A 15,226-nucleotide genomic window follows, 5' to 3' on the forward strand; every position below is an offset into this window, starting at 1 on the left:
AGCTGTTCCTGGAAGCTCAAGGCTCCTGTCCCAAGGTCCACCCTCCCCACTATCTCAACCTCATCATGGTATCTAATCTGTGCAGCCAAGAAGCCCCTCAAGCAGCAGCTCTGAGGCCAGGGGCTACGTAGGCAAGAAGCGGGAGGTGAGCAACAAGGAGACAGTGTGTCCATCCAGGAAGCAGCTGTAAGGTGACGATAAGGAAAGATATTTTATTGATTGATTGATTGAGATGGAGTCTCGCTCTGTTGCCCAGGCTGGAGTGCAGTGTCATGATCTCAGCTCACTGCAACCTCTGCCTCCCAGGTTCAAACGATTCTCCGCCTCAGCTTCCTGAGTAGCTGGGATTACAGGCACTCGCCACCATGCCCAGCTAATTTTTGTATTTCTTTAGTAGAGACAGGGTCTCGCCATGTTGGCCAGGCTGGCCTCAAACTCCTAACCGCAAGTGATCTGCCCACCTTGCTCTCCCAAAGTGCTGGGCTTATAGGCATGAGCCAACGCACCTGGCTTTATTATTAATATTTTTTTGAGATAAAGTCTTCCTCTTTTGCCCAGGTTGGAGTACAGTGGCATGATCACAGCTCACTGCAGCCTCAATCTTCCAGGCTCAAGCCATCCTCCTGCCTCAGCCTCCAAAGTAGCTGGGACTTCAGGCATGCACCACCTCACCTGGCTAATTTTTAATTTTTTTTGCAGAGATGGGGTTTTGCTGTGTTGCCTGGGCTGGTCTCAAACTCCTAGGCTCAAGTGATCCTCCCACCTCCACCTCCCAAAGTGCTAGGATTACAGGTGTGAGCCACTGTGCCAGGCCAAAAATATATTTTTAAAGTGAAGTTGAAATGATGTGGCTGCAGGGAAAAGTTCCACCATTTTTTAATAAGCTGTTTCATACCTAAGTTTGTCTTTATTTTTTTTATTTTTTATTTTTTTTTGTAGAGATGGAGTTTTACTATGTCACCCAGGCTGGTCTCAAACTCCTGGGGCAAGCAATCCTCCTGCCTTGGCCTCCCGAAGTGGTTGGATTACAGGCATGAGCCACCGCACCCATTTGGCCCTAATGCAATATTTTGACCAACCAAAAATCAGTTCATCTTGACTGTGAGGGTCCAAAAGGGCAGGGAAGACAAGGTGGGAAAAGATAAATTAGGGCTTGTGGGACAAGAGCTATTACTTGGCTGTTACCTCCTCTATGGCTCCAAACAAGCCTATTAGGTGGGTCCCGTTATTATTCCTGTTTTGCAGGAAAGGAAGCAGAGGCACAGTGAAGTCAGATAATTCATCTGGAGTCACACGGCTGGGGACCAGCAGAACTGGGATTTAAACATAAAGTCTGTCCAACTTGGAGCTAAAGCACTTACCTGAGAGAAGATGGAAGAAAAAAGTCCACAAGCAGAAGTCTGTCACCACTGCCTCTAGCTACAACCTGTATCTGACACCACAAAACATCTCTGGGCATGGCGGTCTTCCCCCACCCCCTCAAACACGTCCGGCCCAGTTCCTGTGAGTTTAATGCACATTAAATGCAGCACCTCTTGTTCTTCAAGGCAGGTAAGGGGATAGAAGGAGGGAAGGAGGCCCTTCTGGTATACCCTGAGCACACTGGGGTTCCTGGATCATTTTATTAGGAAAATTGCTCAGCGGCTCCAAAGAATCGGGAGCTCCCTGGTCTATCTCCCAGCCTCTCAAGCCTCCTCCAGCAGGGTCCCGCCTCAAATTCTCCACATTCCACTATTCCAAAATCTACAGAATGGACCATTTAAAGCTTGAGCCAAGAGATACAGCAAACTCACCCATAAAAACAGAGGGAGGTTTGCTTTGTTCAGAAGGTCAGGATACTGGGCACTCTGGCAGCCGAGCACAGATACCTTTTCATTCCATGCACACTGCAGCTGTGTAATCTCAGAATGGATATTTAGGGAAAGGCTTGGGAGCAGGAGGGCTGGAAAAACAAGACGCCTTCCCTGTGACAAGAGCAATATTTACACAGGGTTTGAAGCAGGCGGTTCTGTACCTCTCCCCTCCTGGCTGGGAGCTTCCCTGCAAGAGCAGCTCCTTCTCTCAGCAGCATCCAGCACTTGCAGAGCACAGCCTGAAACCTAAGCTCCCAAAAGGTGTGTGAACAGCCAAAAGGAAATGGGAGAGGGCCCAGGCACAGCCGCATGAGCCAGCAGGAAGGTGAGATGCTTCCTGGCCAGTGTGGGAGACCCCAGCAGCTGCTGTGGGGCCTGGCCTGAAGCCTGCCACGCGCTCCAAGTGCCTAGAGGATCCCACCTGGGCCCTCAAAGGTGAGTAGCTTGTCAGGGCCCAATTGCCAGTACTGCTGCCTGGAAAGTACTCCTGAGCAGCTGGGAGGACAGGGTCCTGGTTTAGGACACCCCAAAGTGGGCTGGGGATGCAGTCACTGCCTCTGGGTGAGCCAGCCACTTAGAGAGGGGGCCAAGCTCGGGGGTTCAGCGCACAGGCTCTGAGGTCACAGATTTGGATGGATTCCTGGTTCTGCCTCCTCCCAGCTGACTGCTTTTTAGGGGAGTGTTTGTTTGGGGGAGTGACTCAACCTCTGCACCTCACTTTCCACATCTGTAAAATGGACATCGCCTATGGTAAAATGATACCATGCCTTTCACAAAAGGCAAGCTGCAGGCCCAGAGTTTAGGGTGGAGCCAGACTAGATTTGCCTGGGGAGTCTGGCAGCACTCACACCACCCCTGTGGGTGGCTTTGCTGAGGCCACTGCTTTGGTCAGAGTCCCGGGCAGCCTGCCAGCCCACCAGTCACTCCTGCACCTGGAGAGGGCCCCTTGGCCACACAGGACACTTGCTCCTGGGGCTGGATGCCAGGCAACCATGCAGTCACTCACCCCTCACCCCTGGGAGGCAAGTCTGCTCCATCCCACTCTCCTTATGCGGGGTGGGGGTACACCCACGAAAGACTCAAGAAACCCGGACATATTGCTTTCCCAAGGGGGTCCAAAGTAACACCAAATGCAAACATGCCCCAGTGAGTCCACACTGCGCACTTCCCCTGCAGAGACTAAGGACCGGCTCTCCACCCTGGCAGCCTCCGTAACAGTGACGCACTCACTGCACGCCACCCGATGCCACCTGTTCAAATAACCATGATTCACAGCAGGAATTCTCACACAGCCAGGAAAAGGAGGGAAAGATCTGTTCTGACATGGAAAGATCTTTAAGAGGTCAAAGCAAAAACACAAGCTGTATCACAGTAGATGCAGTAAGATTCCTTCTGTAAGACAAAAGCAAAACTGTGTCTGCTTGTCTAATGAACCGATTAGCTAACCAACCCAGCAACCAAGAATGAAGACAGACAATGAGATGACAGACAGGGTGAAGGCCCTCCCTTCCTGGAACCGTTTGCTTCTGGACCCAGGTGGGGGAGGAGGAGAGAAGATGGAGTGAGTCCCACTTTATTTACTTCTTCGCTGCCTGTATTTTTCACAATCAAACATGTCCCATCTGTGGCAAAGAATAAAAATAAATTGCAATGGGTCCAAAAAGCTTCAGAATTCTTTGACCATTTCAGTCTTTTCTCCTCCTCCATTAAGATCTGAGAGTAAAAAGAGGAGGAGATAGGCTGGGACAGGTCTTACTGCTGCTTCAGTGCACTTCTGGGAGCCCGGTACCATGAAAGAACAGATGGGTAGGAGCCCCCTTGGACGCATCATGAATTCTGTGTAGGCAAAGAAACCCTCAAAATTAATGACACTGTGCTGTGTTCCCTGACTATCAGCATCCTGTTCTGAAAGTCAAGAAACCTGGCAGAGGAAGAAATCTGAATCACAACTAACAGTAATGAGGTGTGACAACACAGCCATCAAGCTCTTACTCTGAATTTATCACGGGCCAAACCGCAACTCCCAAAACAGCTTTGGACAGCAAGCGCCTCCAAAGTGTGCATGACCCCAGTTTCCATGGAAAGCGCGTGTAAAAAGCTTCCATGGGGCTTGAGGATTTCCATCTGGCTTGTCCCTGGAGCTGGTTCAGTTAAGGCTTCAAGAAGCAGAGGAGTGGGTTACCTGTGGTGCCCCCTTCGAGTCCTGCGCCATAGGCGGACACCAGGGCAGGGTTCCCCGCTTGTCCGGGCTCCCCAACGCGCACTTTGAAGGGGCTTCCAACCACGTGGCTCCCATTGAACTTGACATCGATGGTGTGAACACCATTCTCATGAGGGATGAAGCGAACAGCGTACTTATCTAGAAGAATGAGCAAAGGCACAGGGTGAAATCAGGCAAATGGACACCCCCGAGTTCAGTGAGGACAAAGGATGGAGGCCAACCTGAGATGGCCCATTTAAAAATCAACAGTTCTACAGGGAGCCTGGCACTCAGCATCCTGGATTTCAGAACCAGACGGACCCCCCTGGGTATCCCTCATCAGCTCCAAGGAAAACACATCCACATCGCAAATCCTATAAACACAGGACAAGACTCTGACCCCTGCCTCAGAAGAACCCTTCCTTTCTTTAGAAAACCTCACTTTTTGAATGTGAAATTCCATGAGTGCTGTTACTAATCCTGTCACGAGATGAATCTCATTTCACCAAAATTAAATGATGTTTTTCCACTAAAACGATGATACAAGTTGAAGACACATCACTCTGAAATTGGAAGACCTCACCACTTAAGGCTCCACAGTGGCCTACTCAGCTGAACTCTAGGTTACTACCCTTTACTTCATTCACCCATTGCGGGGGTTCAGTTTTTCTTTAAATGTTGGGAGATGGCCATTCTAACTACTGTTGAAAGTCTCTGTTTTGGGAAGATGTAACAAGAAATAAAAAAGAATATATATGAAGGGAAAAAAGAAAACCTCGCTTCTTCTACGTTTCTCTATGTGGCCAGTTGAAGGGGGAAAAATGGTTCCAACTGGCATTAATGCTCCTTAATTAAGCTCAAAGCTAGGAACTGCCCCACAGGGCAGGTTTTTGGCTGTGCGTTTGGGTCACAGCATGTAGCAAGGTAATCTGTTAACTGAAATGGGCACCTAGAACATCTACTCATTGTGCACCACCTGACCACCACTTCCTCCTTGAAGCCCTCCTGCCCGGGGTGCAGAGCCTGTTCTCCTCCTACCTCTCCAGGTAGTCTCTCAGTCTCTCCCTGGCTCCTAGGACTCTTCATCCCTCTCAGAATTTGTGTTCCCCAAAGCTCTTCTCCCTGCCTCTGGAGGTCTCCACAGAGGTGCATCTCCATGGAGCTGTGCACCCTACATCCTTTGGCACTGAACATCCCCCAACAGTCCCCTAGCTAGGTCCCCATCTGCCTCCCTGAGAGCCAATGTGCTTTAGGGGAAGCCGGCTCTACCGCCACATCCAAGTGTAGTCCCTGAGTGGATCAGGGAAAAATCCTTCGCTAAGCCTTCGTCAATGAACACATGGCACTTCTTTAGCCACAGGCAATGACTCAGCAGTGGGCATGTGTCCAGGTCAGTGAGATGGGAAGGGAGATGTGCTGGAGACTTCTGGGAAAAGGAGCCTCTAGACTTCTAAGAATCCTGAGAGGATTCTTAACTGATGTGGCGTGAAGGTGGGACATCTGGTGCTGCTGGAGCCATCCTGCCACCAAGAGGAAGGCCAGCCTCAGAACCAGGCCCACGAAGCAGAACAGCAGAGATATTTGAGGCCTTGCAGGGCCAAGCTCAATGACCAAATCAAATCGCTGAAACCCATCTTGGATCTCTTGAACTTTCCAGTTATGCAACTCACTGGGCCCCTTTATTGTGTGAGTTGGCTTGAGCTGGGCATCCTGTAATTTGCAATCAATAGTAACTGTGTCATGCTAATGATCTCATACATCTGTAGGGGTTCAAATCCTGCCTGGGGTGGAGCCAGCTTCTCCTGAAGCACATTGGCTTTAAGAGAAGAGGGAGGGTACCCAGTGAGGGACTGTTGGGGCTGAGGCCACCAAACCTCACAGTGATCTAGTAAACATCTCCATGTGGGTATCGGGGATCCTTCAAAACCCCTCAAAGCAAAATATTAAACCCTTTAAGGCCCTGACCAATCCTCACCCACCCTCTGCCTGGCTGGCCCTAGTTCTGACAACTGTACTGTCATCTGCCGCCCAATCACTAAGCTACATGGAACATTTTGGAATGGGTTCTCTCTCTCATTCTCTATGGCTACCATAGCGCTCTGGCCTTCTCCATTTCCAGTGCTGCTGCTTTCTCAAATGGACCACTCTGGGAGCACCAGCTCGCCACCTGGCCTTTCAGACTAAAACCGGGATCTGACCCCATCCTTCACACTTGTTCCTCCTGAGGCTCCCCACTGCCCTTTCTGACTACTGGGAAACATAGATCTCAATGTTCACACAGAGCCTACATTTCTTTTTCTTTCTTTTTGAGACAGGGTCTTGCTGCATTACCCAGGCTGGAGTACAGTGGCATGACACAGCTCACAGCAGTCTCGACCTCCTGGGCATAAGCAATCCTCCCACCTCATCCCTCACAAGTAGACTACAGGTGTGTGCCACCATGCCTGGCTAATTTTTTTTTTTTTTTTTTGAGACAGAGTCTCGCTCTGTCGGAGTGCAGTGGCGCGATCTCGGCTCACTGCAAGCTCTGCCTCCCGGGTTCACGCCATTCTCCTGCCTCAGCCTCCTGAGTAGCTGGGACTACAGGCGCCCGCCACTGCGCCCGGCTAATTTTTTGTATTTTTAGTAGAGACGGGGTTTCACCGTGGTCTCGATCTCCCGACCTTGTGATCCGCCCGCCTTGGCCTCCCAAAGTGCTGGGATTACAGGCGTGAGCCACCGCGCCCGGCCGGCTAATTTTTTTTTTACTTTATTTTTGTAGAGAAGGGGTCTCACTATGCTGCCCAGGCTGGTCCCAAACTCCTGGGCTCAACTGATCCTCCCAAAGTGCTGGGATTACAGATGTGGGCCACCATGCCTGGTCAGAGCCTAGATTTCCAACTACACTATACAAATATAGCCAGGCACACAACAAATGCCCTATAAGGCAGTGATCATAGGTCTCCCCCTCATACATCAAGGCCCACACCAAATGTCACCTCCTCTGAGAAGCCCTCCTGAACTCACCAAGGCAGAAACTATTTCTCTCTCCTGCTCTGACCATCTTTACCATTTGCTTCTCAGTTCTCCTGTGGTAATGGCGATCATCTGGGGTCATCATCTGCTTTTTGGCCAGGACTTCACAAACTGTGAGCAACTCTTTGAGCCCTATACCTTCCTTCAAGTTTCTGACACTTAATAAATGTATTATGTTCACCGGTAACACTGTCTCTTTAAAGTTGATTAAATCCATATACCAAGGCACCAAGCAAGAAAAATCTTAGGACATTAGGGCCTAGAGACCCAGATTTTCTTTTTTAATTTATAGAACATTAACCTACCTTTCCCTTAGAGTAAAGTGAGATCAAAGTATGCTTACTCACGTCATAAGGTCAACGATACAATAAAAATCTATAAGATGTTACAATATGTAAGAAAAATCATGATGAATGTCATGCAAAAGGAATCTGAAAAACTAACAGAAAACAAAGCAGCATTTGTTTTTGTGTTGTGTGTGTATGCTTCTTGTTGTTGTTGTTTTTTTTTTTTTTTTGAGACAGGGTCTCGCTCTGTCACCCAGGCTGGAGTTCAGCGGCACAATCATAGCTCACGGCAGCCTTGGCCTCCCAGGTTAGGGCACTGCACCCTGCCCAGCATTTGTTTAAAAAAGAAAGAAAGAATGAGAATTCTCTCCCAGGGTAAAGGGTCTGCCTATTCCTGGTACAGGTTTAAACGCTAATTTATAAACAACATCTGGCAACAGCAAAGGGAATCCACTACTCACTGGCAGTAATGAAACCGATCAGCCCTCCTTTGGGACGCACATTTACAAGAACATTCTGCTGGAAAGTGCTGGTGCTAGGACCCCCCAGCAGGCCTCCTGCTCACCTGGCTCCAGCTCAGACACGTGGCACTCCTCCACGGCTCCAGAGGGGCTGTGCACCTTTGCATCAATCTTGCCTTTTGCGCCATTCAACCTTATAGCAAAGGATGCTGGCTGGTTAACTTTTAATCCCGATTCCTGAGAATTTAATACATTAGACAGGTTATGGCCCTCAGCGTTCCTGTTCAGTGGCACACACTGACCCTACCCAAAACTCTGGGTGACAGTTCTCATGCAAATAGGCCCAGAATGTTTTTCTATATAACATATGACAACAAAAGAGCAGGTGAGCCATTCTGCATTTTTAACGTAAGACAGCAGAGACGTGCATCTGCATGGTCTTCTACGCAAACCATCTTGATACAGCCTGGAAGAGATGATTTCTAGGTTTGGATACTTGAGACATCCTGGTCAAAAGGACTATCATCTCAGCATTCAAAATAACACCTATGCAGGCCAGAAAACCCAGTATGTTCCAGGTCAAAAAAGTATCCTCTTTTAGGAGGATACTGGCAGCTAACAAAGTCATGCACTCACGAACACAAACACAGTTTTATGTTATGCTGTTTGTTATCTCAAGGGCAGACCTGGAGGAACATATTATAAAGGGCCACATGTGCAAAGAAGGCGGTACTCCATAGCAGTTACAAATCAGCCCTGGATTTCCTACCATTTCCTAGCTATATATCCAGGTTCCCAAACCTCTTCGAGTCTTGGTTTCCTCATCTGTAAAATGGGCATAATAACGATCCATCTCGAGGGCTACTATAAAGATCAAATTAAGCTGTGCATGCAAAACATTCAGCACAGGGCCTAGCCCATACACAGAGAGGCTTGAAAACATAAGCTTATTAAATAGTAATATGCATTTAGAGGTTGTATCCCCACAAGAAGTCATAGAAAGACATAGCTTTTGCTCTTCTCTGGATCAGTTTCACTCCCCATACTTTGTCTTGGAAACTATCTCCTCCTCTGGGAGGAGGGGATCAGAAGTTCAGATGGTTAAGAACAAAGCTGAGCAACAACATTGGAGATATTTTAAGACTGGCCAATCCCAAACAGCAGCATTTTACAAGTCAGTAATTTTGATTTAGACTTGGTCGGACAGCCACTCCTCAGGCAATAACTCTAAAGCAGCATGGTTCATGCTTTATGTGTAAGCAAACCATCTGGGGATCTTATTAAAATGCAGATTCTGATCCAGTGGGTCTGGGACTGAAGTTCTCAGGTGATGCTCAGGTCCAAGAACTGGTCCAAGAACCACATCTTCATGGCAAGGTCCCAAAGCTGCACTGGCTAATTTGGTAGTCACCAGCCACATGTGGCCATATATACATATATTTCAATTTAATGCACTTAAATAAAACTAAACGTCCAGCTCCTTGGTTCCTCTGGCCACATTTCAGATGTTCAATAGTCGCATGTGGTTAGTGGCTATCATGCTGCACAGCATAAACTTGGAGCATTTTGATCACGGCAGAACCTACTATTGGACTGTGCTGCCCTAAGGGATAGAGACTGAGGAAGGTGGATGGAACACAGAATTAGAAAGTCTTTGATCACCGGATCACTCCCATCCCACCCCCACCCCAAATGCCAGCCTACTCCCATTTCCTAGAAAGTCTCAAAAGCAAGACAAAACGATACATGCCTGTCTTTGCTAACCAGCCCCAGATGTTGCTGCTTGGGCCTCTGTGAAATCTCTGATTAATAATTTCCATATCACTCGGCATCAAATGACCCGGGAAGAACAGGGGGCGTGCTGATGAACACGCCCCTCCTGCGGCAGCAGCTGGTTACAAAAGCTTGAGAAACAGCCTGCTGTGTACTTACTGAAACATTTATGACCCAGCTATGACGAGAGGACTCTACAGAAAAGCTTCCTGGAGAGGATTTTTCCAAACCAGCTCCTTTTAGACAGCATAATTTACATTACCTGATTCCGCTTGCCACTAAATCCTCAAGAGGGAGATAAATGCCTCGGAAGATTCGAAAGAAATCTTCGAGATGCATGAGGGCAGCTCCTGCCCTCAACAAGTGCTGGGTTTATCTCCCTCTGTAGGTTTCAGTTAAGTCGGTCACAAAAGACACTTCTGTTAAGAAGCCTTTAAATGAAACACAAGAAAAACATCTACACCACAGTAACCAGTTAGTACCCTTGGTATTCTCTGGATGAGGCCGCTTCAATGTGTGGACTGAGTCTGGTCTGGGTTCTGTTTACGTCCCTAAATGAAAGACTAACGTTTGGAACTACTGGAGGTATCCCAGTTCCCCTCAGAGTAAGATTAGAATCTCAAATGTAAACCAAGTGTAGGGAACTAGAGCCAATCATATCACTGATCTTAGACATCAGATTGGATTTTAATGAATCCAATATTTTCAAGAACTGGGGGCAGCTCAAGGCTATTTAGAAACTCTTACCCAGAAATCATACTTTGGGATTTCAATGTTATTTCACAACTTAATTGCTACTCCCAATTCAGACACCTAATTATTTTTCAGTGTCCTGGGCAAAAACCCAGAGGCATCCCTGATGGTTCTTCGTTTGGCTGAAGGTGCTAGTGCAACCTTGAATTAAGTGACCTGTTTAGGACGATGAGAAACGTTGCATCTCCTGGTATCCTAATGGGATGGACTATGCAACCGTGTGCCACAATGACAGGTGGGGGTTAGAGAGGTTGTAGTTAAGGGCACAGGTTCTGGCCGGGCACAGTGGCTCATGCCTGTAATCCCAGCACTTTGGGAGGTTGAGGGGGCTGGGGCGGATCACCCTCAGGTCAGGAGTTTGAGACCAGCCTGGCCCACATGGCGAAACCCCATCTCTAAGAAAAACACAAAAATTAGCTGAGTGTGATGGTGCACGCCTGGAGTCTCAGCTACTCAGGAGGCTGAGGCAGAAGAATCACTTGAACCTGGAAGGCAGAGGTTTCAGTGAGCCAAGATCATGCCACTGCACTCTAGCCTGGATGACAGAGTGAGACTCTGTCTCAACAACAATAACAAACAAAAATACAGGTTCTGGAGCCACACTGCCTCTGCTTTGCCTCATACTAGCGGTTCCCAGTGGACAAAACCTCCTTGTACCTCTGTTTTTCCATCATTAAAATGGGGTCAAGAGAACCTACTTGTCAGGCTATTGCAAGGATTTCCTGAGGTAACACTGATAAAGCTCTTAACATAGTTCCCTGCACACTTATTATAAATGAATCATAATAAATTGCAACTGTCTTTCTTGAGGAAAGGCAGCCAACAACAGCAGGCTAAAACATCACTGCACTGTTATTTTTGTGTTGGTTTTGTTTTGAAAGCCCTTGTTATCCCTTAACCAATTATGAACAGGCTTCCTTTGTTTCTCTTAAATAAACCTTTAAAAACAAACTTGTCCCCCAACATTAAGGTGTGTTGTTGACTGTGGCTCTGTTTTTGCTCGCCCCAAGTGTCATCTGCCCTAAGTGTATGGGGAGTTGACTCTGCCGCAGGAAAGCTCCCCAGTGACTGGGTGACATCTGTGGTCAAAATGTGAGAAGGGGCCTCAGCACCTAAGGGGACATTGAAGCGGCCTCAGGAGTCCAGGGGTCTCACTGGCGGCCTGTGGCCAAGGAGATGGATGCTTCCTTGCATCTCACCTGAAGGCTCATAACAGTGAGGCGGCGGGCGTCGTCAGAGGGCGCGATGACCGGCACCAGGTAGGGGCTGTCCGGAATGTGCTCATCATTGAACTTGATGGACACCTCGTAGTTACCTATGAGGACAGGAAAGTCCCATCATTTCAGAGACTCTGAACCCAGAGTGACCTCTTGCTTCTCACCAAGGGCTAAAATGCCTTCAGAGAGACCCAGCCCTCCTCAATGGCCACAGCTGATTGGTTGAGTGGGAGTTGCCTGGCTGAGGCTGGGCCAATATGATTTCCTTAGTGGGGCAAGGCCAGGGACTCTTAACCGGGGCCCACAGGGTCCCCAGATGGCCTGTGTATTGAATTCAGGAGATCCATGGACTTGAATGGGAAAAAAACTACATTTTAATTTTCACCATCCACTAACTGAAATTTACCATGTCCTTTCTTCAGAAATGTTGACAAGAAATCACAACACATTGTAAGTACATATTACTTATATCATCATTTAAAATTATAGATGTTTTTATGTCATTTTACAGTTATTTTGACATATCATTTTCACTTATTACTTTGCTACTTTGATGACAGTTAATATATTGTCACCAAATCTTATGATTTAATGTATTAATGAAGATATGCATGTTTCTATGTTGCATATTTGTTCTTATAAGATTTTGGTAACTGTATTTAGTATCATTGATTTCCTTTATAATGTGACATATTTCATTTTATGTGTTTTAAAACATTATCCCAAGAACAGTCCCCATAGGCTTCGCCAGATGGCAAGAGTTAATGGCACACAAAAGGTTAAGAACTCCTGACAGAGGGAGCTCAGATGCCAAGGTCACTCTTCTGGGGCAGCCAGCCAAGGTAGCCATGGGTGGGCAGACAAAGGCCGGTCGGTGGAAAGAATGGAGCAATTGAATGAAAGCAAGAAGCAGAGAGGCTAATGGAGAAAGACAAGAGGCAACCAGAACAAGCGTTCCCACCCTTAGGAGGTCTGGCCATGTATCTTGCAACTGGATTTCTAGGAGGCTCTCCCATGTGCCCATACACATAGAATCCCCATTGACTTCAGCAAACTTGATGGATTTCTGTTCCTTGCAACCTAACCATGTTCAAACAAGGAAAATGTCCTCTTGTGAACCCTGAATACATACCAGGCTCTTGGGCAATATAAGACACACCGCACGACCCATTTTTATGGTCATCGAATGTAATCTCAGCCTTACTGGGGCCCTCAACAGCGATGGAGAGGCCTCCAGCACCTGCTTCCCGGGTCCAAATGCTGAACTCCGCTGAGAGCAAAGAGACACCTGGTTAGTGACTGAGCCCCACAGAGCCCCTGCCCCTCTTCTATTCTTGTTCAAACCTGCAGCGCTAGGTTTCGTTTATTGCTAGCCCTTTTCGCTTTCTCTCACCCCAAGGAGAAACCAAGCAAGGGCCATCATTGAAGTTTCCTAAGCATCACTAGCGATATCTAAATTCATAGGACATCTGGAGTACTCTTGAAGACATCTTAACGGGCTGGGCGCAGTGGCTCATGCCTGTAATCCCAGCACTTTGGGAGGCCAAGGCAGGAGGGTCACAGGAGCCCAGGAGTTTAAGACCAGCCTGAGTAAGATAGTGGAACCTCATCTCTAACAAAAAAAGGAAAGAAAAAAAATATTAAATAAAAATTTTTAAAAATGTGAATACACCCTAACCAAGCCAGAAAAAGATGAGAATGTTCCATTTTTTCCTCACAGATCTTCCCACCAGCAGCAACCTTAGGAAAGGATGCTTATAGTCAGTTTTGTAGCTTTCTAGTGTGTTCCACAGAACATCAGCCCTGAAAGATGCTCTGGAAACAGTATTACTCTGCTCCCCAATTAGAGACTCAGATGCACACTAGTAAGTTACAGGCACCAAGGAGGCTCCCAATAAGAAACTTGTTTGGCTTTACGTGAGCACACAAAGTGTGCCAGACTTAGTCACAAATGCCTTGTTTTAAAGAATGCCCCTTAATGCCACCTATCAGAAGTCTTCTCTTTCGAATAGGGCAAAAAAGTATGTGGGTGCCCACACTGCCTGGGTTCAACTCATATTCTTCTCAGGTGAAAATCCTGCCCGGAATGCTCACCTGGGACTCCCGCTTCTCCTCTCTCCAGGCCAGGGCCTCCTGCCCGCACCTTGTGGGCACCTCCTTCACCAAGTGGCCCCACGGTGAACTGGAAGGGGCTGCCAGTGACGTGCTGCCCGCGGTACTTGACGCTGACCGTGTGCACGCCCATCTCCTGGGGCACAAACCGGACGCAGTGAGAGTTCTTCCCCATGGGTACAATCTCCGCTTCAGTCACACGGCCAGAGGGGCTGGTGACGTGGGCCGACATATCACTGCTGTTGATTTCTGAAAGAGGGAGGGAGGTTGGGGGAGAGAAGAGGGTTAGGGCAAGGGCCTGAGACAGGGCAGGACATGCAGGGCAGGCAGCTGAGAGCAAGGTGTACGCAGCCCAGTGGACATGGGGTGCCCAGATTTCCTTCCCTTCAGGCTGGGTGCCTGCCCTCCTGTGGCCAGCATGGAGTGGGCAGGGACCTTCAGGCCACCCATGCTAGGGGCACTGAGACTTCTTGCCAAAGGTGACGTGGTCATCCATCATGCATAGATGGGCTCCTTTCCACAGGTAGGGAAGGGTAGAAAACAAGAGCCGTCATCCCTTACTGTCAAGAAGCTTTGGCATTTCTATTAGGCAACAAGACAAAGTTAGAGAAAAAGGTGAACATTCGTCAGTCCCAATGGCAAAAGGGAAACCATGCGTGAGCAAAGCTTTGAGCAAACCAAAGACCAGGGGCCATACTTTCAGAAAAGCAACGTCTCGGGTCACCAGCGCTAGGACACAAGACCACATCACTCTACGTGAGCTGCTCACGTCATGCCAACGACTGTGCCTGTACTGCCGTGGTGAGGCCAGGTGGCCGCAGGCGGGGCACGGAGCACTGCCATCACCTAGAGCCAGTATGAAACTGCACCCTCCAGCCCCACAGGATCTGGGCAGAGCAGTTCATGACTCTGACCCCTGAGGACAGAAAAGGGAAGGGAGGTTGAAAAGAGAGTCACTCATGTTATGAACTGAATGTTTGTGTCCCTCCAAAATTCGAATATTGAAACCCTATCGCCAACAATGTGACGGGATTAAGAGGTGGGGCCTTGGGGAGGCAATTAGGATTAGATAAAGTCAGGAAAATGGAGTGACCCTGTGATGGGATCAGTGGCCTTATAAGAGTCTCAGACAGCTTGCTCCCTCTGCTCTCCAGCGTGTGATGATACAAGGGGACGCTGTCAGTCTTCAACCCGGAAGAGGGCCCTCACCACAATCTGGCCATGCTAGTACCTGATCTTGGACTTCCGGCCTCCACAACTGTGAGGCATACATTTCTGTTGGTTGCCACCTAGTTCATGTGATTTTGCTAAAGCAGCCAAAACTAACGACGATGCCCTGCAAAACCTGGGTCTGGAGGACATCTGGTTAGTGAGCTGTCCTCCATTAAGGAGGAGGGGATCTCTGAGAGGATCATTTGGGTAATGAGGGGAAAACTGAGCCTCACCCAGAGTCATCTGGTACTAAGTAACTAAAAGAATAACAAAAAGAGACTTAAGAGAAAGGGTAAACTTCCACGCTGCACAGACACTTGCTAGTTCCTCAAGAAACAAATAA

General features: G+C 48.2%; 1 protein-coding gene across 4 annotated transcripts in view; it reads right to left on the reverse strand.

The window, feature by feature from the left end:
* FLNB (filamin B) overlaps positions 1-15,226 on the reverse strand; it is a 94,713-nt gene that overhangs the window by 3,422 nt on the left and 76,065 nt on the right. For 2 of the 4 annotated variants that reach the window (XM_031663246.1, XM_031663245.1), the window contains 5 exons: positions 13,654-13,920; positions 12,692-12,829; positions 11,542-11,657; positions 7,921-8,053; positions 4,036-4,212 (listed from right to left, as the gene is read on the reverse strand). In XM_031663246.1, the coding sequence (XP_031519106.1) occupies positions 4,036-4,212; positions 7,921-8,053; positions 11,542-11,657; positions 12,692-12,829; positions 13,654-13,920 (831 nt within the window). The other 2 variants (XM_031663248.1, XM_031663247.1) reach the window with 2 other exon arrangements.

Source organism: Papio anubis, chromosome 2 (assembly GCF_008728515.1).
Source record: "Papio anubis isolate 15944 chromosome 2, Panubis1.0, whole genome shotgun sequence".
Classification (NCBI taxonomy): domain Eukaryota; kingdom Metazoa; phylum Chordata; class Mammalia; order Primates; family Cercopithecidae; genus Papio; species Papio anubis.